Source organism: Stegodyphus dumicola, chromosome 8, assembly GCF_044657685.1.
Source record: "Stegodyphus dumicola isolate Sdum_Otavi_A_Nest chromosome 8, ASM4465768v1".
Lineage (NCBI taxonomy): Eukaryota > Metazoa > Arthropoda > Arachnida > Araneae > Eresidae > Stegodyphus > Stegodyphus dumicola.
Window position 1 is genome coordinate 147939479 of NC_140775.1, and position 27793 is coordinate 147967271.

At 31.6% G+C, this 27793-nt stretch overlaps 1 protein-coding gene across 5 annotated transcripts in view; it reads left to right on the top strand.

The window, feature by feature from the left end:
- Positions 1 to 4019: 4019 nt before the first annotated feature.
- Positions 4020 to 27793, top strand: part of LOC118197454 (uncharacterized) — a 157464-nt gene continuing 133690 nt past the window's right edge. For 3 of the 5 annotated variants that reach the window (XM_085822553.1, XM_085822557.1, XM_085822556.1), the window contains exons 1-3: positions 4020 to 4120; positions 9360 to 9417; positions 23245 to 23361. In XM_085822553.1, coding sequence (XP_085678679.1) covers positions 9396 to 9417; positions 23245 to 23361 — 139 coding nt within the window. In that variant the 5' untranslated portion in view covers positions 4020 to 4120; positions 9360 to 9395. Of the gene's footprint in view, positions 4229 to 9359; positions 9418 to 23244; positions 23362 to 27793 lie in introns of those variants that run through there. The other 2 variants (XM_085822554.1, XM_085822555.1) reach the window with 2 other exon arrangements.

Genomic DNA, 27793 nt, shown 5'->3' on the forward strand with positions numbered 1-27793 from the left:
CATCAATGTAAAAAAAATAAATAAATAATTAAGTAAAAATCTCCGAACTTTCTAAACTTCCGAATAAGAACATTAAGAAATGAAAAATTTACTAACAGCTCCAAAATACGTCCGCACCCTTTGCTATCCTCCAATCGAGCGATTCTGCCGGCTTCTTGAATGTTAGCCACAATGGCTGAAGATAGTGAAGCGTTTTAGACGGTTAAATTTGGAGAAAAGCAGAAGGAATTGAACAAGGAGTGGGAACGCTGGAATCAACTCAACCAAACCGCTCACTCCCTGGACTGATTTCTTTCAACTGTGCTTTTGAGATTGCCTAAAGACACCTTTCTACATAAAACAAAAATGAAATTCTGGAATTAAAAAAAAAATGCTAAAAGTTAAAAAATAATGAAAAGTAAACTGGCTTTCGTTAAAAATTACATTATTTTATTAATATATTTGATATTTTGTTGCTACCACAAGCATAGTGTAAAAATCAATTTTTAGGTTGGAGGCAGATCCTAAAGAACAGGAAATTGACTGCTAACAATACCGGCATTTTCCACATTTTATTTTGCAAACTTGAAAAAATACACCAAGTGGAAAAATTTATGTTTATAAATACGTACTAATTTTAAAGAAAGTTAAAGAGAAATTCACAGCTCTTGGTTACAATACGTTAGCAAGTTAAATAAATAAATGAAAACTTGTGGACTGATTTCTTTCAACTGTACTTTTGAGATTCATTTGAACATCTTTCTACATAGAACAAAAATAAAATTCTGGAATAAAAAAGTGCTAAAAGTTAAAAAGTAAACTTATTTTTGTTAAAGATTACATTACTTTTTTGCTATATTTGATATTTTGTTGCTACAACAAAGCACAGTATAAAAATATTTTTAGTTACTAAATTTTAGTAAAATATGTAAATAAATAAAAATATAATTTATTAATTTACATAAATGTTACAGTAATACTGCATAAAAAGGTAATAGTAATACTTAATATTCATAGTTATAATATGACACAGTGTTCGCAAAATCCAAATGAAACTCAAAGGAACAGCTCTGAGGAGGCGAAAATAGCAGCAGAACGCCGCAGGTACCCAGTTGCGGCTTGAGTGAAAACGATGAAAAGAGCGAATACTGAATAGGAATCAGATCTGCGGCTAGAGCAGGAACCATAAAAAGAACGAATAATCAAGACTCCGAAGGACCCAGATCTGCAACTAGAGAAGAAGGGACAGAGCGCTAGTTGGAAATCCGAGGAACTAGTTCCAATAATTTGCGTACTTTAAACAGATCCTTGCACTGACAGATCGGAAAAAATATTCCATCGATTTGCAAACAGGAGTGGTCAGTTTTGCTGAGATGTGTCGTTTATTTAATGTTTAGTTTCAAAATGCTAGATGGAACACAAGCAAAACAAAAGCACTCATGTATACATATATAACACACATACACATAAAATATAGGCCAAAAACGTTTCCGGTTACTAATAAAGGAAAGCATGCTGGTATTATTAAGAGGAATCAAATTTTTCGACATACTTCACAACAAGAGCTCTCGGTGAACTGTTTAAGAACTGCCTTTCCGTTTTCGCCGGAGAGCTAATCATTCGTTCAAGGAAGTGAATTGGTTCCGGAGTGGGTCGTCTGTCTCTACTGCTTGGCTGTGACTTCTAAGGGGCAAAAATGGGAGTTTGTTCTTCTGTTTCCAAAAAGGAGATGATCATCTGCATCGCTTGGAATCCTATGATTAGGTTTTCTGAAGGAGATTTCGCATTCTTCATTTGTGAAATAATAAGCAATATATTTTCGCAAAAATTACGTAATGATTTGATCTTTATAAATTTTGAATATTGAATTTTCATCCTTTTTCGAGGGTACTAAGTTTTTACGAAGCATTCCACTGTTGCTTTTTCTTTTAGGAACTGAGGTTTCAGCATACATCCATAGTATGATCTAATATGTTTCTGATTGCAGGAAATGCATTTTGGTTTCGGTTCATGTTTTAAATTGCAGAGGGGAGCTTCTATGGTTCTGTCCGCATTTGTAACCTCGTTGTTCGTTAAAACATTTATATTGCGTGTGTTTGAACCGCTGGTATTTGAAGCATTGGGTGGAACACTTGTTTTTCCTGGGGAATGGTTTGATGTGCACATGAAAATAAAAAAAATCCTTTATATGTAGGATAGTTTTTCTGTCCTGAGTTGGGGCAAGTTCAACGAAATAAACTGCTAGCTTGACAGTAGGGTCTTGAATTTTCCTAGTGAATTGTTTGACTTTAACAATTAGGAAATTTCTATCTGTAAGATTTTGAAAAATTGCATCTTCTGAGATAACGTAAAGTGGACTTTGGTGACTGCTTTAATATTTTTCTCTCTATCGTGCTAACAAAAATGGAAAGTTATCTTGTTTTCTGTTAGGAAATCAACAATTACCCTATAATCTTCTGTCATTTAGGGGAAAATAAAAATGGCTCTGTTCTTCATCTGGACATCGCAATCGCTTTTACATATGTTATTTAAAGTTTTGTGATATATTAACCAGTTAATGTTTTCTTTCGCTGTAAGAATGGGGGAAGGGCTTAATTTTATGATTACTAGAATTTTCTTCTTCTATTGCAATTTCGCCATTATTGATTGTATTGAGTGAGTTTCTCAGGTCTGGTTTCGTGTAGAGTTTGCTATTGGCTGAGGTTAGTTTAGGTTGCTTGAAAATTTTGGTCAGGATGAGCAACTTTCCTTCATTAGTTTCCATATGGAGCGATTTTGAGTTTGATTGATTTCTATCTGAATTGTTTGCTTTTCCGGGCATAATTTAATTTATAGATTCAGTAATTATATTGGAAGTAGTATTTATAGTATTTCTTTGTTGTTCGAGCCCTGTTACTAAATGGGGAAATATATTTCTATAAGGTTCCAAAGTCCCAGGGGGGACCCAGAATGATCTGCTTTTGAGCTGGCCAGCTGCATACTGTTCGTAGTGCATCAGACTATGAAAGCTGCAGACATCTCGATTATTATATTCCTAATGTGTTCGCGAGGCCGAATTTGTAGAATAATCTAAATCACAATCACTATCCATGAATTCAGTAGTTGGGGTATACCATGAGGGCCTGTCCTTATCCGGCGGTATTTTATTGGCCATGAGGAGAAAGATAAAAAAATAATACTTCCACCAAAATTCAAGCATTTTCCAAGAGTCTGAAGGTCGTTCGTACCAGAGCCGCAAAAATTGCCTTTTCGTAATTGCAGTCGTCAAAATGAATTCGAAGTACTTTCCTTGGCAAGAAACAAGCACGCTGATTGGTTGAAATAGGTAGGATATTGTTAGCTAGAAGCGAATTTGTCCTGAAGATTGTATGCTTGTCTTGGCGGAAGCGCGAACCCGTGAAGGCATTTGGCATTAACAAGCTTGGATAATAACAGGATTCAAAGGGAAAAAGTGCGGCGTCGAGATAAAGTGTATGTCTTTGGTGCAAGAGGTGGGGAGGTTCCATTCCATCTTCTTTAAAATTCAGGGAAAATGTAGTGTTATTAAAATAAATAGTACAATCAATGAAAAAAAATGACATTAAAATAACGACATGCTAAAATAATGCATATCACGTAGGCATCGCACTTTAGCTGAAGATGCAGCTGAAGATGTAGTACTGCAGCTGAAGGTGTAGTTTCTATATTTAAACCTCCGGATTCAGTCCTGTAAATTTGCGAATGTTATGCTGATTCTTATTGCCGCAACTCTTCTTGTAATCATTATTTTGCATGCTATTTTAACTCCAATTAATCTACAACTAAATTAAAAATGACTTTTTTCCGCAATACAATGAAACCCATAACAGGAAGTAGACATCCAAAATGAATGAAGGAAAAAATAAAACATCTTTAAATTTTAAATGAATTCTCTTTTTTATTACCTGTTATGAAACTCGATGCAGCCGCAAGTTTAAAAAAAAAAAAAAAGAAAAAAAAAAAAAAGCCTGATTTTTGATTTTCCCATTTTTTTTTTTTTTTTTTTTTTAGTTTTTAGTGGAAAGAAATTTGGCAACAGACTTAAACAAAATGTTTGGAACGAGTTTCGAAATGGGATATGTTGGAACCGAATGTTATTATTAATTCTGTCGTGTAATTAAAGGTACTAAACGTTTAACTAAATAATTAAGAATGTTTTAATTAATTTATTCCAGTAAGTGAATATTGCAGTGTATGGAAAATTATAGTTTGATTCTGGAGCTTCATTGAGGTGGCGTAATTTTCTGTTTTGCAAATAATTTTTATATACAATGCCTCGCATTTGTTTTCGGACACTTGCATTTTTGAAATATTTTTGCATAGATCTTGTACTATATATTGAAACATATAATCCAAATTTTTTGGTAATATATTATTTTTCTCTATTTTAAGACTGCTTGTTATAAAATAAATATCATCAAACTATTCTTTCCGATAAAATAATTTATTCCAAAAGTGTTAACCCGGCGTCAAAAGTGTCAGGAAAAGTTACTAGAGTAAACGCATGGGGTATCACATACCCCAATATTTAAAATATGGTAAAAACAATTTTATTTAGTTTTAAAGCAGGTTTTCTTTTATAATACGTGAATAATACTTTGGCTATAAAAAATTAATTTCCAATACATCCATGTGTTCGTAGCTCAGAAAGCTTTTCACATTTTGAATATAACATTTGCGTTCTTGTATCCTAGGCTCGAGGGCTTCAAATTTCATATATTTGTTTGAATTATTCCTTGAAACTTTTGCTTTTGCATGCAGTACGCAAGTTACTCAGTAAAGTATTAATCTCTGATCATTGTTCAGTATACATTTTATTAATTGTAATGCTAAGTTCCTCAGAAACATGTATTTGCTTCTGTGTGTAGTTGGTGGATTAGGAGTTGAAAGTAACATAATTTGAGCATTTATTGCTGCAACATTCAGTGCAGTAAAGAAAATTACCATTGGCCACCTCCTTGTTATTTTAAATGAATAACTTGCTGCCATTTCATCCACAATATCCACTGCTCAGTCATATTATAAAAACATATAATTTCTGGCATTGTCTTTTCTCCAATAGTATCATCTATAGCATCATCGTTATGTAATATTAAAAGCATAAGAACAGTTTTTCCTTTTTAGGAACATAAGAAATTAATGTTTTAACTTTTACGAATCAAAATAGTGTAGAAAATGTTCCCATTTTCATCTTCAGTTTTCGAAATTCAATCTTCATCACTTTCAAATATTTCTACTAAATGTCACATCCGTTGCATTTCCAATACATAAAGAGTCATTCTTTTTGCCATAATGCGCTTAGAAATCCTTAAAAATTTAATTTCAAATACTTTAAAATCGTTTGCGAGTAGAAATATTCGCAAACGATTTTTTAGAGTGTAACGGAAATATTTACTGTTACACTCTAGAAATAAATTTCTCAAATAAATATTCAGCCAGAAATACAGTTATGCGGACAGGCACATGGGGTGTGTCATACCCCTGTTGCAATAAAATACCGATAAATGTTTTTCTGAAAACATAGGAACACATAGGAAATGGAAAAGTGGTTCTCAAAAGTCAACCACTCCTAGAAACTCAGCTACTGAATGCAGCACAGAATTTCAGTTTCACAAGTTAAGAATATTCCACTTTTTTGTAGATTTGGGGTATGATACACTCCACGCACTTTCCCCTGGGTTAATCAGTAACTCATGATAAAATTCGGACCCTTGTAAATTTCGTAGAGATGTTTTGGAAGATATTATTTCTTGTCATAATTTTTTTTGTTTTAAATAAAATTATATAAGTATATCACAAGAATTATCATCTGCATTTAGAAATCATTACTGTTTATACAATTTATTAACCTTTCATTTCTGAAGTGAACATGGACAGGTGCTTCAAATTAATAACCAGTACTATTCAAGATTTTAAAGAGAATAAAAGTATTCCAAATTAATCTGTGATGTAAAGAGATCAACTATCTTTTATATATTAAAACTACAGAAATTACATGGAACTATTCAAAATACACTGAAGCGTCTGGTCCTGTTTCAAGCTAATATGAATGCATTGAAGATTTGTCTTCTGAAAAATGTAACGATACTGAAAAAATTGAGTACTGTAGAACTTGTCATGGATCTAGAAGAATGGTTAGCCATAAAAGCTAACATTGAAGTAGCCATCAAAGCTAGAAGCCATAAAAGCTAGAAGAATTTCAAGGTTAGCCATAAAAGCTAACCTTGAAATTTTTTACCCTACTGCTCTGTCATTTTCTCTGCTGATTGCCAAATGAGTCTTTAGGGCACATGGACACATTTAGCAATGAGCAGGGAAATTCTCTGTTAACAAGAAAACAATGAAAATGTGTCTGGCATTGACTAAGTCCATGATAAACACATGATATTGAAATAATGTTACATTTGCAGATGAATCAAAATTAAATATATTTGTATCTGATGGATGAATGTTGCAAGTTGTAAGCCAAATTAAGAATTCAATCCAAAAAAACCTATTACTGACTGTTAAGCATGAATGTGGAAGCGTAATGGTTTAGGTATGTTTTGCTGCCTCTGGGATGGGAAATTTACTTTTTATGGACAATATAGATTAATAAACATATATAAAAATTCTTAATGAAAACCTGAAAACATTTGGCAAGAAATCTTCGAATTAAAAATGCATTCAAGTTCTGTAAGGATAATGAACACAAGCATGCAACTCTAAATATTATTTCGTTTGTAGTATTATATAACTGTTTTGAAGTTATCAAAACTTCACCATATTCTTTGAATTTAGATCGTATCAAACGTATGTAGAATGAGTTGGAGAAAAGAAGAAGTAAACATAACATTTCTTCAAAATGTCTGTTAAAATCAATTTTGACAGAGCAGTAGGGTAAAAATGGAATATTCTTACTTGAAAAAAATTAGAATGTCATGCCAAAGTGCATAAAAAGTGTAATTTTAGCTAAAGGATGTCTAATGAATATGTACACTATTTTTTATCGCTGAATTTTTATTGCAGTGTATGGAACTGAAAACTGAAATTTATTTTTCTTCAAAGGGATAGTTTTATAAAAGCGATAGTTTGGGAAGAGATAGTTTTATAAAACAAAATTAGGAATTTCAAAATTGTTTTATGTTTTTGAAAATCTTGCAGCTTCTCACTGACTCCCCCCCCGCAGAATTTCAGTTTGGTCTTTTTGTTTCTTGAGTGACTCATTAATTGTTTGAAGTTATAACTGTGGTTCTGCAATTTGAGATTTTGTATTAGCAATATCATTTACCAATTCACTAATTTTACTGTTTTCTTATTCCAGGGCTAATATTATCTGTTAAGTTTGTAGCATAATATGTTACCCCTTCAATTCTTCTTTTTCTAATTCATTAAGTTTACATTTTTCAACTTCCAAGGAAAGCTATGGTTCTTTATACTCTTCTACAGCAAGTGATGATTTTTTAAGATTTCTAATAGGATGAGTATATTTCTCTTCTAAAAGCATTCCATCTTTTTAAAAACTACTTTCGGAACTACTCTGATATGCGCCCTCAAGTCGCCAAATTTCTCGCCAAAACTATTCGGCGAGAAACTTCACGCTGCCATATTACTATCTAAATTTTTTGTCTACATTTCGAACTTTTAGCCTAAAATGTCTCCAAAAACGCGGTTTTCACACATGCAAAAACTACGTTTTGAACACACAATTTAGCTAAAAATCCGAAACAAAAACAAAAAATTTAGATAGCAAAAACGTAAAGTTTCTAACCAAAAATATTTGACAAGAATCCATGTACACAGCGATATGTTTTAACTTAAAAAAACATCTACGAATGGCACAATGTAGGCAACGAACGAATCTACAAACTACACACACCTCGCTTTAATAAATTAACATAACAACAATAAATTTCAAAGAATACCATGTACACAGCGTTCTGTTTTAACTTAAAAAAAATTCTACAAATTGCACAATTTACGCAAGGAAGGAATCTACGATCAACGCACTCCTCGCTTTAATAAAATAACATAACAAGAATAAATTTCAAATAATACCATGTACACAGCGTTCTGTTTCAACTTTAAAAAACATCTACGAATTGTACAGTCTAGACACTAAACAACAAAATAAACTAAAATAAATTTCAAACAATTTAAAAAAACAACAATAACGACAGAAATTCATACTAAAGAACCAATGAGCATAACATTCTACAAAATAAGAACAAGGATAAAATAAAATGCACTTACCATGAATTAATGCGTTTTCGAATAGCAGAAATCTAAATTTCACACCGCCTTTAACATGCCGCCACGTAATCACTATCGTATTTACACGACAGCCAGACACACTATCCAGAAAATTTATACTATGGTTCACAAATAAATAAAATCACAAATCCCTACTTCTATCATGCACTGCCATTAAAAATAATCTCCCAGACCCTCTTTCCACACTTCCAAATACCCACTACCCCTCAACAGGATAGCCACAATCATATTTCCTTTTGCCGAACTTCAATTCAACAACTACCATTTTATCTTTCCCTCCCATCTTCTCAGACACAGAGGCGAATCAACGAGCTCCAGCGAAAGATTTTTCAATGTCAACAGGGTTGCCATAGAACACGCAATCACACCAAAAAACCAGCGCAGAACACATATCGCCACATTTGGTGAAATTAGGACGTATATTAGAGTTGTACCCTACTTTCTAAGGCCTCCAATTTAATTAACTCTATTTTTTATTTGAGACAATTCATATCTGTTTGTAAAATTTTATTTTTATCAATATTTTAATTGAATTATCTTGATGTGGCAAACCTGTGACTTCCTAAAATCTGTTTGTTTTTCATCATGATTTTCAATGTTTCAGTCTGTATTACCAATGTTTGACATCACCAAATAGTAAGTTGTCAAAGGTCCCATTTGATAATTGACTTAGTTTTAGCACTTACATATATTGGAGATTTGAAATGAGTAATTTTTTGCTAAATTAAACCACCAAGAACATAAGCATAATTTTTTTTCAAATATTTTTAACAAAAAGAATCATTGTATATTGTGTCTGTAGATTATAATGAGACATATGTTATCATTATTACTTTTTTTTTTTTGTTTGTTTTGACAAGGCTACTTTGTTTTTCCTTTTTAAATGACATCATGTAATTTCAGACTTACAAATTTAAGCTGAATAAACAAAAATTTTCTTGAATTAATATGTTTGATTGTAAAATTCAGACTCGTTGTAAAAACATTTATTTGCTATATGAAATTTGGCAAAAAAATTTTTTTTTGAAGTGAAATACCAATTTTTACATAGTTTGAAAAGGTATTTATATTGTCAGATTCTTGTTAAAATTATCTTTTTATGCTATTAGTTTCATGAAGTATCTGAAAATGTATTTAACGTGAATATGGATGGAATGAAAAATGAAGGTAAAGTATTTATTCTTTTATTATCATAACTTTTTATTATTATTATAACTTTTAAGTATTTATTCTTACTGTCTTACACAGTGTTAATCCAATTTTAAATTATTAGTAGAGGATGCAAAATATTTTTAAAGCTTATAAGAGGAAATTTACAGCTATATTTATTACATATAATAAAATTAATACCAATTATTGCAGAATTGGTGATTACATGTTATGGATAAATGCTTCACATTCAAAATGTAGTAATTTGGAGAGCAATATAAGTACATCATTTGAATTAATAGATAGAGGGGAGATGAGGTATTCATGTATTATATTATCTACCACTTAATATCATGTATTATATGATAGCGATAGGTAGTACAGTCAAAAGTCGTTAATCCGGACTCTTCGGGACTTTGGCGATTCCGGATTATCGATTTTTTCAGATTATAGATCATTAGTTTAAATCTGGTAAGATGGCATGCAAAAATTATAAAATTAAAAATATGAAACCGTAATTTATGAAATAAAGAACAGTTATGATCTAAAGGGTATCAAAATTTACAAAAAAAAAAAAAAAAAAAAAAAAAAAAAAAAAAAAAAAAGGCTTAGTATTTATTTGTTTACTTTATTAAACATTTCTTTCAATGTAAGTTGTTTAAGTTGCTTCGTGTTTTATGTGATAATACATTCTCTTTAATTCTACAAACAGACATAATTTCTTGTTCAGTTACAAAGTTCCGCTGTTCAAGTCCTATAATTGCTGTGTCGAGAATACCTACTAATTTGTCAATCGAAATTTTTTCGTTTTCAATAACCTTTATCACTTTCTTCGCTATCGGAAGTGAATTATAATGACGAGGAATTTGATTTAAATCATATCAAAGACGGAGTACATCGAGATGAAATACTACATTTAGTAAGGAATTATAAGCCAAATAAAATAAAAACATCTGCCCTGAAGATAAGGATAGTGCTGACAGATCAAATTCCAATTCATTGCGCGCCCGCTGCGGCGTTAAAGATAAACAAAGTTTAGATAAAGAAACGTTAAAGTTTAGATAAACAAAGGATATGCCTTTATCTATTTTTTGCAGCAATTCCACTTTTTGTTTAATGGACTTCGAAACATACTTTCGCTTTGTAGATCCTTTACATATTAGTAAATATATATCAGAAATTCTATTTGACATAATCAAAAGTTCAAGCTTACTTTTATAAAATTGCTCTAACAGTCTGCAAAAAATAATAAGCCGAATCCAATTCGAAGATTAAGGAACAACGCAGTCTGCAACATTAACTGAATTAGATAATTTTAGCTTAGCTTATACCGTTCGTTATACATTAAACACGCATTCGTAAACGTATTTTGCGCACGCGCACATGCGTATTCGCAGCCGTAAAGGTCTTACGCGCATGCGCAGAAAGTTTGTAGCTTTGAGGTCCGGATTGTAGATCATTCCGGATTATGGGTGTCCGAATTAACGACTTTTGACTGTATTATATGATCTATTGCTTTTAATGAGTTATTTAAATGGATGACAACAGTGAGGTGCTATTTTTAAATATGAAAATAAGTATGAAAATCTAAATGAAATGATTTCAATAATGTAATAACCCAAAAAATTTTTAATTTTTATAAAGATTGACAAAAGCATCGGTATTTATCATGACTTCACAAATATCATCAACATTTAAAAATACATAAATAAAAATATAAAAAATGATGATTAAAATACAATTTATACAAAAATGCAAATTAAAAATACAGTGATATATTAAATGTTATGCATAATATATAAAACATTGCTGTTATTCTTCCCATTTACACGGCAATCAGTTTCACTTAAAATTATTAGGAAATTGTACAAATTCAGCATCATGCCTAGTTTTTGCATTGTGCACATTAAACATTACATGTATAATTTTATATGCATTTTTGTTTTCTCTTCAGGCATACAGCAATCTATTTTCATTTAAAATACACCAGAAAATTGCACAAACCTGGCATTATGCATAGTATCGGCCTTGCACATGTTAAATATTATATATATATTGTTACGAAATGTACAGACGCGGTAAGATGGCTTCCCCGCAAAGCAGTTTTAGGGTTGCCATAAAATAGCAAGGAAGGCAGGCTTGTCACATTTGGCGAGAAATCACCCATTGGGCGACAAAATTGGCGATATGCCGTGGACGGATGGAGAACCTTCTGGAATGAATTCTTACCGGTTTAGCCCAGAATGTTCTCGAACACAAAGCAAAAGCTATATAAACCCTGCTGGTAAGCAGAGAGATAGTATTAAGTGAGTGCCTCGCGTAGAGTGCAAGATAGTTTAGTCAGTCCGTGCGGAGTCGATCGAGTTGACAGCTGGGCAGCGACTGCCGAGTGAGTTGTCGAGTGCATCAAAGAGTCTCTTAGTGTATTGCGGTTAGTACACCGTCAAGAGAGTGTGTTAAGCTCCGGGAAGGACTGAACCGAAGAGTCGGGAGCTGTGCTCTGTGTGTCGTCGAGTGCATCGCAAGTTGTAGCGTGGAGGGTCTCCAGAGTATGTGGAGTTCCGAGAATGACCAAGCAGAGTCGGGAGCTGTACTCTGGTGCTTTGCAGTGAAGCTGTCTCCACCGTTAGCCTGATAACCTGAAGTCCGTGTTGCTGATTGTTCCAGCGTGTTTATAGTAGATCTTCGACGACTGTAAAAGGTGTTTGGAGAGCTGCCCAGATTAATATTGGTAAATACTGGTGTCCTGATTAATACTGGTAAATACTGGTTTCGATACTTCATCAAGTGTCGTCATTATTCACTCCAAATCCACACGAACCGTGCATGAACATGAAGGGAAAAAAAAAAAAAAAAAAAAAAAAAAACACAACAATATAATATTTAACATAATATATATATGTATATATTATATGACCAAGAAAGAAATATCCACAGTCTCATTAATTGCAGCAATCAAAATAAATAAATAAAAATAATGTTGCCCAAATAAAATTATTTCAAAACAGTGAATAAGAAGGGTTATTATTATAAAACCATTATTATGAAAATTGCCAAATTTGACATGCCTCTATTCTTCACTTTAGCCAATTTAAATTTCAACATTTTTATAAGTCAATAACAATAGCTTCATAAAATTTAAAAAAAAAAAAAAAAAAAAAAAAAAAAAAAAAAGTTGCTTTCATATTTGAACATGCAATAAAAGGAAACCAAAAAGAAATGATACATATATAAAAGTGATAGCATGCATACTACATGATAATCCAAGACTAATTATTTGATACTTTTCTTTTAATGGGGTGCCACTTAGTTCCAACATTAACATAACAGAATTTAACTAGGTGGCAACCCTAATGAAACATAAAGGGTCTTAGTGGTGGTGGGGGGAAACTTATAACAGGAGAGTGTCATATAACCTAATAGTATATGTAATAATTAATTTGTGGAATGCTTCTGCAATTCTCTGTTATTTAAGTGTAAAGGGATTCTATGTATAAGGAGAGCTGACACTTGAATTTTAAAAAAATCAGTGAATTGCACCAAACAATGCACAGCTGTTCACAATGCAATGTAAGTATGCTACCAAATTTGGGGACTGGCATCCCATTAACACATTCACTGCCAGTAAAATTGATATATCCGTCATCAGAAGCCGAATTACAAAAAGTGTTTTAATGATTAAAAACGTTCCTTATATTTTAATAGGAAAACTGGAAAAACCTTTTATTTTCATGTTTAGAGTAAAAATTTTGGTACTTTTCCGTTTCGCCGGCGCAAATCTCGCCAAGCAGACTTTATTGGCGACAACAAACAGTATACACATAAAAAATATCAAAAAAATTTTAGTTCTATGAATTCTCTTTTTGAAGGCATAAACATTTTAATATCGTTTAAAACTTTATAAAAAGCCAATAAATAAAGACAATAAATTTGTAAAAGACATTAATTTAAGAATTTACTATGCTTTCATGGTTCAACATACTAATTCGCCGGTTCATATCACGTGACACCAAGCGATCTCATCACACTTAAACTACTCTACAAAAATCTAATGCTCTCAGTAATTATCTACATTAATTTTAAGTTAAATCTTAATTTGGAACACAAGTTTAAATGCAAGAAATATTTCAATGCGTAAGAATAGCTTACTCAGAAATTATGTAAAACTGCAGTGCTTAACTTCACTAATGCATTCTCATTAGAATTGATGAGCCCTTGACTTTCCTTTTCTATATTTTCGGCTTTGGGTAAGCATTGTGATTGCATCCCAATTGACTTAATTACCAAAAATGGCCTTAGACATAAAACTGAACTATCTGATCAAAATTCTATGTAATAATATGCCAGCATTGAAAGAAACAACCCTTGACTTTCCTTTTCTATATTTTCGGCTTCGGGTAAGCGTTGTGATTGCATCCCAATTGACTTAATTACCAAAAATGGCCTTAGACATAAAACTGAACTATCTGATAAAAATTCTATGTAATGATATGCCAGCATCGAAAGAAACAATCAATCTGATAAGAAAAAGCTGCGACTTGTTTTGAAAATGAGGCGTAAAAGGTTACCAGTGAGAATATTCAGTTTGGCATCGGTTGTACCATTATTGGCGACTTTATCGCTTGCGCTGGCAAAACGGAAAAGTACCAAAATTTTTTCTTACGCTCTAGAGCGTTAGTTGCACATCACATTTAATTTATTAACACATCACGTTCAATTTATCATCCGTGTGCCACTGACGCTCTAGCATGTCTCATCATTTTTTTGACATATTGAATAAAGTCACATTTTAAAAGAAGTAAAAAATATAATTGGATAAAAATAAATCAAATTTATGAAAAAAAAAGGAAAAAAAAATTTTTAATTGGCTGTATTAGCTAGCTTTAGTTGGTTGTATTAGCAAGGACTCAGATTTTGTAAATGTATGACATATCATACAACTTGAATCCATTTTCCATAAGGCTGTTCTTTCCAATTGCTGGAAATTGTTGAGTTGCATCTTCTGTGTTAGAATCCGATGTTTGTATGGTGTTCATCGCATCATCACTATCTCCTTCCGATTTGCTCATATAATCTTAACCCTATTCTTCACTGTCTGTGCTGTCATTATCAGAAAGATCACTGTTTTCTAGTAATTCTAATATTTCAGCTTCAGTCAATTTTTTATTTACTTTCCTTTTCTTAGGTTGTGAAGGTCCTGCAATACTTATACTGTCTGTCATTTTTAAAAATGGACTTAAAAATCATGCACCTAAAACATAAAAATAATGCTTCACTAACATGCCTCAAAAACCTCTTCGTTCAACCTCCAAAGCCACACTAAAAATAAAGCATATAACTTATCTAGTCCACCGTCGTCCCAGAGCGTCGCAGGCATACGAGGTAGCTCCATGCTGACGTACCAGCAGCAGCAGACATGTTAACAAAAAAGTACTAATTACTTTTTTACATAAAATAGCTGATTATGTTTCTGGGTACTTTTCTGTTATTGGGATGGTATTCAGAATATATGTATGTATGTGTTCATGTATGCATGTAATATGTACATGCATAAGTATATTTGTGCACATACATACTTGAACACATCCATCCATACATTTATGAATTCGGTCTGTGATAACAGAAGAGTACCACTTTCTGTTCCTGTGACTTGTAATTCACCACATTTTATTTTGTATATTTTGATCTTAAAATTAGCTGTATTTCTATTTCCAGTTTATATAAAATTAAGGAGAAAACAATTACTAATTATTTGCAGACAACTTACATTTATGTAGGAAGTAAGTGAAGGCAGCTATTCATTTATGATTCCTCATGGTAAAGTCATACTTTTGCTGTTCATATTTACACTAAACAACTTGGATCTGTGGAAATATAATTTAATTGGGTACTATCAAATTATCAGCTTTAACTACCTTGACAAGAATCACTGGGCAAAGTGCTATATCACCAAAGTAGGCAACCCTGAATATTAATGAAAATATATTTTATCTGGCAATCCTCTGATGGTTGTGTAAGCATTTTGCCAGCGAATTATGCATGTGATTTTGGAATTCAAGTTTTATGGTTTCCACTTGTAATTAGTGTGGAGTTTTTTTAGCCCAAAGGGCTATTAATTTCATTTTGGCGTTTTGCATTGAAAACTTTTAATGTCCGTTTCACTTTTCAAATTGCTGCCACCAAATATTATCTCCCCGTGAAAAGAAAGATTTAAAGAAATTAAATAAAATTGCTGGAACTCTTCTATCACATTAAATTGTGATTTAAAGAAATTAAATAATGAAAATCCGCATAAATCTGTATATATTTCTCGCATTGTAATAAAACAACAGCACCTAGAACCATCAAATTCTGAATAATGTAATCCTCTACCGAATATGGGCATCTGGAAGCCCTAATTTGGAATTTGTTTTATTATCAGTTTCATATTTTGTAACACTTTAATGAATTTTTGTTTAAGAAACTCTACAATTTCAAAGTGAGCAATGGCAACACTGTACGATTTTTTTCCCCCTTATCTCCAGTGGGCAAGACTGTGTATCAGAAATTCTAAAGAAATGCACAAATTCTAAAGATAAATCACAAATATATACAAGTTAAAATATATTATTAGGGATGAAATTTAGTGAATTTGTTGCTATTTTATATAATTTCTGGTGTTTAATTATGAATATTGTTTTGTGTAATTTTCAATATTTCAGTATGGATGTTTTTGTGCTTTCAATTTAGTTAATTTATTGCTGTTTTATGTGATTTTCAGTGTTTCATTATGGATGTTTCTTTTATTTTTAATTTTGTTAATTTGTTGCTCTTTTGTCTAATTATCAGAGCACCACTATATTTTAAAAAAATGGCTGCTGTTTTTCATATGCTAGTTTGGCGAAAAATTATTTGCCTCTTACTGGTGGCATTGTGGGTAGATGGACAGATAACATGATAGTACCTTGTTCATAGTCAATGAAATTCATTCTGTTGTTTTAGAAACTGGGGAAAAAAAACTTACATCATAGTTTAAAAGTACATTAAAGTCCTGATTTAACAACCAACCAGTACCCAAGTGTGCAAGACCACAGAACACATATTGTTGAACTTAAGGTCACATGTCAGTTAATGGTTGGCTGTATGAGTTTTCATAGTTATTTCCACATGTAATGTAAATGAGCTAACTTTCCTTAGAAAATCTTTCCTAAAAGCATATTTTCTCTTAGGCATATAGCTGTTCATATCTTTTGCTTTATTCAGTTATTTTAACCAACCTTTATTTAGTTTATACAGATTCAGTAACATTTTGTAGAAACAAGCTGAATGAATTTTTTTCTGTTTTTCCAATGGAAGTTAAATAAGAATGAGTAAAATATTTAACAAATATTTTATTTTGATTTAGTGAATTATCAAGAGAAAAAAAAAAATCAAGTTCTTTAGATTTTTTGATAAATATTTTGCAAAAAAGTAATCTTTTTTAGAGTCATCTTTAAACCATTTATAAGTTTGTTTATATGCGAGTGAGACTTAATCTCAAGCAAATTGGCTAATTAACTGGGATCTTTTCCATTGTAGGACAGCTATGTCTTTTATCTTGAAGTATTGTGTTGACACATGTATCTGTTTAGAGAAAATTATTTAATGCATATTATCCTGTAATAGAAGAGTTACAACAATTTTTTTTTCACTCCAGCTAACTGTACAAGTGAATTTCGTCCCTGGGGGTCGATGCAGGTAAAGCCTGTGAATACTGTCTAGGATCTGTACTTAGGCAGTCTTGGCCACAGGGTTGTAAAACTAGTCTTCATGGGACTAGAAAGTTTGTTCAACCGGGGTTAGGTTCAGGCTTGGCAGGACGCAAGTAGTACTCTTGTCTGTCCCTTGGATGTGCAGATGCTACATGTTTGATAGAGAATGGTGGACCTCTAGAGTTTCGTTTCCATTGGTCCACTCATGGGGAATCTTCGATTCAGCTAGTGGTCTAGTTATGACCGATTTAGGCCCGGCTATGACTGTCTGCTGGCCAGCGACATGCACAAATGAATTACAGGTCTTTGGTATAGAAGTAATTGGATCATTTATAAGGCTATACTGTACAACATTGAGGATCTGGATTTGTTGGAAAATTGGCGATTCCAGGTTTAGGACTTTTCCAGATATTAAATCTTCATTTTAAATCTACTAAGATGACATGTAAAAGTGATAAAAATATGAAATAGTGGTTTCAGCAATTATGAAGCATTTATTACCTTAAAAATGTGTAAATGTAATGTAAATAAAAAAAGTGCTCGTACTTTCTTTATAATTCTATAGCTCGATATAGTTTTTTGTTCAGTTAAAAGTTCTATTGTGCAAGTCCTGTAATTGCAGTGTTAAGAATTCCTACCAAATTGTCATTTGAAATATTTTCACTCTGTCACTCTTCTCACTATCAATAGTGATATTTTATGGATATAGAACCTTAATTAAATTTTACTATTTGTTAGTTGATTCATGAGTGAGGCATTGTCATTGCTATGAAAAACTTCTGTTATATCATCCTCATTACTGCCATTTTTCAACACTTTTTCACAAATTCCATTAATTTCAAAATTTTGCATTTTGTTTGCAATATCTAAAAGTCTTCAAATTTGCTGCTATTATCATAAAGCTTAGCTAGCATCCACTGTTGGTGATGAATCATGAAATTGGGGTCTAGAGATGCTGTTCGACTAAATTTTATTTTGTTTCTATAGCACACTGATGAAGTTAAGCCTAAATTATACAGCACAAAGTCCAAGATTTGGACATATTGTGGCTTTGGTAATTCCGACTTTGGGATTTTTCCAGAGATTAAATCACAAGGTTTAAATTTAATATAACGTGTAAGAATTATAAAATTAAAAACATGAAGTAATGATTTAAGAAAATAAAAATTTAGAGGAAAAAAAAGGCTCAGTATTTATTTATTTCCTTTATTAAACATTTATTTCAAAGTAAGTTACTTAATTTGTTTCATTTTCTTGTGCTAATACTTTCTCTTTAATTCTATTAGCACAAAAATAATATCTAATATATAATCATTTCTTGTTCTGTTACAAAGTTCCATTGTTCAAATTATATAATTGCTGTGTCAAGAATTCCCCTCGAAATTGTCAATCAAAATTTTTTTGTTCTCAACAACTTCTGTATCACTTTTATTCGCTATCAGTAGTAGTATTTTCTGGATTTAGAACTATACTACAAATTTTGCGAAGTGTTTGTTGATTGTTGTTAAGAACATAGTCATCACAATGAAACACTTCTTTTATATCATCTTCATTTATTACCTCCTCTCCACATTTCTTCACTAATTCCATTAAATGGAAAATTTTACTTTTTGTCTGTGAGATCTGAAAACCTTCAAATTTGCAGCTGTTATCATAAAGCTTAGCTAGCATCCGTTATACACTATTGTCGATGTATCGTGAGTTCAGGGCCTGAAGACATGTTATTCTACTAAGTCTTATCTTGCTTCTCTCGCATGCTGATGAAGTTAAGCCTGAATTATATATTAGTTTAGTTATTTATACTTATGACTATTTCCCATACATGCTTAAGGCTTATTTGAAGCCCGAATAAGTAAATTCTCACAGGCTTATCCAGGCTCAGTGCTAGACATTTTGTGGCTTGATGCAATCTCTGCAGGTCTGAAATTCTGCTCTGAAATTCTAAATGCTATGTGAAGAAATTTCTGTTGAATTTTTCTCCGTCTTTACACTTTGCAGCAGAATGAGCTGTAATCATCATCGAGCATAATGTCAACTTAAAAAGCTTCTATGCTCTTTGGTATTTAATTGCTAATATTAAAAATTAAAAACAGTTAAAAATTGTGTAGACATCTCTGCACTAGTCATTTTTAAGCTGCAGTGTATTGATAGTCATGCAGTGATGAAAACAAAAAACAAATAATGATACGCCAGATTACCATTAGTGCCGAAGCGATTTTTAGAATTGGAACTCTCCACGTATTTTATAAATGTGCAAGCAATAAAACAAAACAATAGCAATAAGAAAAAATAAGAGGTTGCTGGTGACCTGGATTTTTGTATTTTAGATCATTCCAGATTTTGGACTTTGTACTGTATTAGTTTACTTATTTATTGCACTTGCACATATTTTCTACACATGTTCAAGCTCTATCTTAAGCCCATAGATAAATTTTCACATATACTTGAGGATTATCGAGGGCTAGCACTAAACATTTGACATTTTCAGCCTATTGCAGTCTTTGGGGGTCCTAAATTCGGCTGCCAAATGCCCTCTAAATTCTGAAAATTTTGCATTGTGGTGCCTTCCCTAAATAATAAAGATTTTGCTATCCCTTAATTTTGTTGCTTGGTGCTTCTCTAAATTCTCAAAATTTTGCCTGCTTTAAATTCTGCCACCTGGTGCTGCTGCACCATCCCTGATCTTATCTGAATAACAAATCAGTTATTCTGAATTCAAATAACACTAAATGCAGTCTATAATATTATTTACAAAATCCATTGTTTTGTGCATGTAAAGAAATTTCTGCTAAATTTCTCCTTGTCAATACACTCAAGACTTTACAACACAGTTAACTGAAATCATTGCCAAGTATAATTGTCAGTATAAAAGATTACCATGGTTTTATGCTGATAGTCATAAAATAATCAAAAAGCGAAAAAGTAATAAATGAGGATTCACCAGGTTGATGTCAAAGGTATAAATTATTCAGAAGGTGTAATAATAAATGATTGTTTCTTCAATATGGAGGTATTTCATTTAGTGCAGAAATGAAATTAAAATTCGGGATTTTTCACATAGTTTGTTATGAAAAGATATCGCTTTTGTAAAACATAATAAATACCTAACTAAATAAAAACTCCAAGCAAAAAAAAAAAAAAAAAAAAAGGAGGGGGGGATTGCGGATATGCCGCATTTTAGATCATTTCGGATATTAGACGTTGGGATTTTGGATTTTATACTGTATAGGAAACTGTTAGGAAGACAAATATTGTATAATTTGGAAACAAAATCTCTAATTACAGCTTTTAAATTCAGTGACATAATCCTGACCTGATAAATTTTGTTGGAAATACATATTCAACGATATCAAACACTAAGTATAATTGATTTTAAAATGCTAGGTTTTTAGGTATTTTCTGATTATCAGCATTTGTGCCAAAAAGTCGTGATTTTGCAAAGAATGACTTCAGAATGGTGTCCTGCTGTGCACGTAGGGAGATGCACAGCTTGACATTATTCCCCTCTGTTTCTTGTTCTATCATTTTGAAGAACTCCATATCTATTCAATATTTTGCATATGAACCCCAGAATGTGCACTGCACAAAAAAAAGGGGAGACAGTTCTATATTTTCCATTCTGCTGGGCCCATTCATGAAATTCATATTAAATTTTTCATGTCTAGAAAGCACGACTTAGGATATATATTAGATTTAGATAGAGCATAGGTATATTGACACAGAATCGGACTTTTCTGAAATAACATACTAATTTTTTTCTATATTTCGTTTCTACGAATCAAATTATGCCTAAATATTAAATTTTGTAAAATTTGGCATGAAATTTATGGAGAAATTAAAATATTTAACTTGCTGCATTTTTTCAGTTGCGCCAAGAATAATTCACTTGGCGAACTTCTTAATATATGGCAACCTATTTTCCTTTCCCTTCCATTGGGCAGAAGCGGAAAAAAGTCACAGCGTTCCTAGCTTTTTATGTTGTGCATGAGGGGGAAAAAATGTCGCATCGTTTCTACTTTCAAATAATTTTAGCAAAGTGCCTAAAACACATTTGATGTTATTATCACTTTGAACAAATATGCCAAATTTCAGAACGCGCCAATATATAAATACACGTATATCTTCAGAAATTTTCAATAAAAAACTAATTTTTTGCAGGTATGCTTAGAAATACATCTACTTTAAGATGATGGTAAAAATTTTATAGATTATAATTCAAATTTATTTTGAAAAATTTATAAACATTATTTAAAAATACAGATTTTAAAAATAAATCATAAAAAATAGACAAATTTTATTTGGAATGAACCTAAATTTCAAAATATCAAAGGAAGAATCAAATAAGTTTAATAAAAAAGAGATATAATAAATATATATCAAATTCAATTAGCGTTGAGGAGCTAAAATTTTGAGGGCTAATTTTTAAAAAACTACTCGTGTGATTTTTACAAGACTTGGCAATTTGGCATAAATTGGGTCCTGGAATTGAAATGTGGGAAAAAAAAAGGCATATCATTTCAGAAAAAGTCCGATTTTGTGTCAAAATGCCTATATTAGAACAATGCTATATATAAATCTAATGTGCATATTCTAAGTCGTGCTTTTGAGACATAAAAAACTCAAGTTGAATTTCGTCAATTGTCCCAATAGAGCGGAAGATATAGAACTGCCCCATTTCTTTTCGCAGTGTACATATTGAAACATTGACGGTTACTCGGCAATATATTATACTGTTATAAAAAATTAATAGCATTACATTCATGGTTGGGTAGATCCCGTAGTTCCATGAATGAACTGTAAACTAAAAAAAAAAATTTCTTTCTTAAAACTCCGACTTAAAGGAGTTAGAATGTTGCAATAGTGATTAATTTGTGTTATAGTTTTTCCAAAAATTGCAAAATTATTTTACATTTTTTTTCCACTCACACATTTCTTAGTTTTTTGCACTGTTGTTCTCCCATGTACAGAGTAATTTTTTCCTCTTAAAAAAAAAAAAAAAAAAAAAAAAAAAAGGATGAATTCAGTTAATTCATTATCACTCACGTTTTGCACACATCAAAATCTTTAAATAAAAGGAAAAAAAAAAAATGCAAGCTCCCTTTAAAGTGAGCCATATTTATTATGCAGTAAGCTAAGTCTAAGATTTTGCTGTAGATGATGTACTGCAGTATGTGGTTTATTGCTATGCCACAATCTGCTGTCATACTGGTGAAAATATCTGGAGAAGTGGAAAGCTGTCTGGGGGGGGGATTTTACACACTTGTCGGGGTTGCCTCATAAATATTTTTGGTATCATTATGGGTTGTCACATAGATACTTTTTGGTGACATGGGGCATTGCCTCATCGATACTTTTTGCTGGATTTCTGGCGGGGATATAGGTAATCAAAAGGTACTAATTTTGCTTTCAAGATATAGTTGAATGCAATCTGTCTGCTGTTACAGAAATCCTATTTAAAAGTTGAGTGAAATTTACAGAGTTACCATTGTCCACATTATGTATTTGTTGATAATTTTGTGAGAGTACAGTTTGATGATAATATAGCAAGCAAAGAGTCCTATATGGACACTGTAGAAAAAATTAAATTATGTTCATGACGGTTTGTTCTTTTGACCTAGAGATTAACAACAAGCTCTAGTGAAATATGAAATATGTAATGGGATATTTGAATGCTTTCGATAAATAAATTAATTTGATAAAGGAATTTAGAATGAATCTAGGTTTTACTTCCAGATTCCATTTCTAATTAATTTATTATATAACCTGTATTTGAAAAAAAATCATTATTATATTTTATGTATAACATATTTTTTTATTTATTCACTTTTGTGTTTCATTGCACATATGTATGTTCATTTTAGAGTATTCTAATTTAACAAATATTTTCAGTTAAATGAATTTTACTGTCTCATATTAACAACCATTTCAGTAATATTATTATTCCCACCATCTCCTTCTATTGTTTGCAATGAAATACACTAATTGATACTAGTTATTGCTCGACTGGTTTCCTGTATTGATTTAAAAAAGGAAAAAAAAAAAAGGGGGGGGGCTTTTAGCTTTGTAGATGATAATATATATATCTGTATATATAATGTGATAAATTTCATTGCAGGCTTAGAAATGGATTTCAAAAATTTGATTTCATGCATAGAATGCCATTCAGATTCAAGAAATGTCAGTATAATTCTTGAAACCTTGCAAACAATTATTAAAATTTGTGAAAATCAGGGTGAGTATAATATAAATTTAAACTATGTTTTAACAAATTGATCTCATTACTTTAATTCATCTGAAGAATTAGATTAAATTTTAAGTTTCTCATTTCTTTAAACTGAAAGTCACTTAACATATCATTTATAGAATAAATGAGTAATGTATTAGCACAAACAGCTTGGTTCAGTTTCTCCCTTTTTTACAAAAGGAAGAGAATGATGCTTGATAATTTCAAAAGATAATTATTTATATTTTTGAATATTAATTAGGTATTTATTTCAAAAACCAATTAATATATGTACCAACAAGAAATTTTAGGTTAGAAATTTTATGGTGATTGTTTTAAGAATATATTCAAAGCAGTTGCCCTTTTAGTCAATTTATGCCAAAATGCTGCATTCTTGTAGAAATTTTACTGCAATTTTTTCTACTGCTGGCAAGTTCCTCAATATTAAAGTGCATACTTTAATATTGAGGTTTCATGCAAGAAATATCACGATTTGTTTATAAAAACAGTTGAAATTTGGAGTACAGCAAAGACAATACTTAATGGAGGCACTGCTTGCTAAAACTAAAGAATTATCATTCACATGGTTGCCAGAGTTTGGTACATTTTGGGAATTTAATGATCTCCACTTAAGTGGTTACACTTTAACCCAAATACCAATAAATTTGGCTAATATCTTATTTTTAACAAAAGTTTTTCTTTCAAATTTTTTAACTCTTATTACATTTAGAGATTTTTTCAACTGATCAATTTTTATAATTAGCCAGAGTTTGTTTTCATACTGTATTGCATTAAATTGGCATATGAAAAATTAAAATTACCTTATCTTAAGGTAATTTATTCTAAGGTATATCTAATTCCAAGGTAATTTTGTATTTAAAGGTATTAAAGGTAAGCTTTGTATTTAAAGCTTTTCAAAATAAAAATGCATATTTATATTTCTTGAATATGAATTTATTTATTTGTGATGAAATTCTTTTTAATTAGCAATTCAATAACTACAGAGTCTGTGACAAATTATACTTTATGATAACCAAAAAGGAGAATACTAGTACCCAAAAAATGGCTGAACTGCATCTTTTTTTATATTGGAATAACAGATTATATATACTGGGAAAATTGATAATTATTAGATAATCAGAGTAAAATTCTTATATAGCAGGGTTGGCCATACTTCCTAACCATAGGAGTGACATATTAGAGTTCACTTACAGTTCAAGAGCCACACCCAGATTTTTCAAGTATAATTTTAGCCTAGCTTAATAACATCCACTCTGCATTATTGGCTATGTTTCATGAGATTAGCGGCAAAAGACAAGTTCTGCCGCTAAATTTTGTCTTGCTTCTATTGCGCACAGAAGCAGTTAAGCCTGAATTGTATTAATTTAGTTATTTATTATACTTTTTCTAGTCTATTTTTTGCAGATGCTTATCTGAGTCCTGAGTAAATAAATTCACACATACAATTAAGGCTGATCGAGGGCAGCGCTAGATATCTTACTACCTGATGCAGTCTCTGGGGGTCCTAAATTCAGCTACCAAGCACCTTCCTAAGTTCTTAACTTTTCCTGCCTCTAATTTTGGGTCCCAGTGCTTTCTCTAAATTCTAAAAATTTTGTCATCTCTTAATTTTGCTGTTCGATGCTTCTCTAAATTAAAAACATTTCTTTTTCCTAAATTCTGCTGCCCGGTGCGGCCATACAAACTCTGGTGTCGTTTCTGTGTTAATGTGAATAATAAATCAGTTATTCTTAATTCAAATAGCATTTAATATGATCTTTTGGTCTATGAGTATCATTAACAAAATCTGGTTTTAGCATATGGAAAGAAATTTTTGTTAAATTTTTCCTTGACAACGTTTCTGAGTACATTTAACTTAAATCTGTAATCATTGCCAAGTGTAATGTCAATATGAAATGTTACCATACTCTTTGCTATTCAGTTGCTAATATGAAAAAATTATTTAGGCATCGCTGCATGAGTCGTTACTCAAGTTATCATGTGTTGATAAATATGCGGTGATGAAAGCAAAATATAATAATGATACGCCAGGTTGGTGTCAGGGATATAAAATATCAATAGTGTAAAATCAACGATGTTTCTATATAGAAAGTTTCAGTTTGAGATGTATGCCAAGCAGATATGCAGCTATGGATCCAAATTATTGATCACACAAATTTATGCTGTTTCTTCAATAATGAGGTATTTAATTTAGTGAAGTGAAATTAAGAATCAGAACTGTCCACATGTTTTATTATGGGGAAAAATCAATTGAGCATGCGTAAAGCATTACAAAAAATGTTATTAGTGGATTTGAAGTCCGGATTTTAGATCATTCCGGATATTGGACTTTTGGACCTTGGACGTGGTACTGTACATCCTTTCTTTTTTCCCGGGTGGTTGACTCAGGCAAACGCCTTTGAAGTACTGGTTAGGATCTGTACTTAGGCAGTCTCAACCACGGGGGCATAATAACAGACTTCACAGAAGGCCTGAAGGCTCTCGGGGCTTGGCAAGGACCTTACTGGTACTGCCTTGTCTGCCCTTGCTATGTAGGGTCTCAACATTGTCTGTTGATCAATTGCGGGGTGGCACTTAATCCCGTTTGGCGCGCCTATTAGGTCGCATCAGGCCGGGAGCTGTTGTACTTCCTTTCTATAGAATAGAGCAGTGGATTATTTTCAGTTATGCCATTGTGCCAACAAATGAAGTGTGCATTAATGGAAATGATGATGTACTTTATTTGAAAACAGATAAACAATGGTGATGTAATGTGAAACATTGTAACAAGAGAATATCAATTTGAAAAGGAACATGGTTCGAGAGCTGTAGAATCTCATTTTTGTCTGCACTTCAGTTCATTTACAGCTGGCCAAGAAAGTAATATCTGTTGAATTGGGTAGGGGAAAGAAGAACAGTTGGATATAGCCTATAAAACAATAATCAATTTAAAGAATTACATGCAGTAAGTTTGTACTCATAGCGTTTTAAACAGAGCTACTGGAAACTCTGATGCAGATTTGAACTGCTTTGTGAGTTTATCTAAAAGCTTAAATTAATATTTAATTCTTTTATGTACTAAATTTCTAATTTGCATTTGCTGATTGTAAAGAGTGATGTGTGATTGTTTATTAATTATTGATGTTCTAATCAGTTTGATTATTAGATCTGTTAAACCATCAGTAATTTCTGTGGATGTGGAAGTCAATCTGACATCTGTTTCATTTCAGAAGTAATAAGCAAAAAGAAAATGAAAATTTAGCGACTGTTATTGGAATAAGATTATATTTTAAAAATGTAAAGTTGAATGAAAATTAAGTGAAATCATATTTTAGTTCAGTTAGGCCTTTTTTTTTTTTTTGTAACTACATGTTCATATCTACTAGACAGATCTCCTCTAAATTATTCATTTTTAAAACATGAAGTTGCTGACGTTAACTTGAGAATTAAAGTTTCATTATTGTCCTTTCATTTCACGATGAACTGTTTTTCATCCATTATTGATGAAAAAGTATCTTGATCAAGTAGAAATTGAGTTTTCTGTGTATCAAGCAGAAAATTTTAAGGAAATAGCAGATTTTCTGTTTTATATAGTATGGGTAGAAACAACAAAATTAAAAGATATGAATGGATGCACTGAATTCAAAATATTTCCTTTTATGATACTTCCAGCTTTAATAACACCTAATTAAATTGCAGCCGTGAAAGCATTCTCTCTATCATTAAAAATAAAATAAAAAATCCAACTGCATTTCAGCCAAATTTAGGTATGAAAATTCTTTTAGCCATTCACATTGAATAACATTACACTTATTAAACTTACTGGTTAATAAACTCTGTGACTTATTAAGTTCATTTTAAGGAACCGAAATAAATGCATACTAATTAATAGTTAAGGAACCAAAATAAATGCCATCATTTATTAAGCTCATCTTATCAGGCCTTGTATTCCTCTTTACTTGCTTTGGAAACATGAACTGTCCTGACTCGGAACAGGGAGCTTACTCAAGCTATGTTCAATAAATTGTGAAGTAGACAATACACACAGGAAGGGTATACAAAACCTTTTATTTTTCTATCTTTACAGCGATTTCCGGAACTTCGGAATACAGAGACCAACTGCTTGTGGTCTGAACGTAAGAATATAAAAAATATTAACTAAACTCTAACTAAAACTAACTTTGAATTAATATATAAGTGCCTATTTTTAAGATTGGCCGTTATTTAACAAAATCCGTATGTAGTACAGCTAAAACTACGATACGTTTGAACTTATCAAGAGGACTAAACCTCTGGCCTTGAAGGCAACTAGCAACCGAGTAAAACTACTATGGCAAGCGGCCTGCTTCTAATAACTCCTTCCTCTCTCTTGCTTGGCAAAAAGCCACAACTTAAGTACTTGGCGGTAGCAAGACAAATTTGCATAAATAAGTTAAAGCTT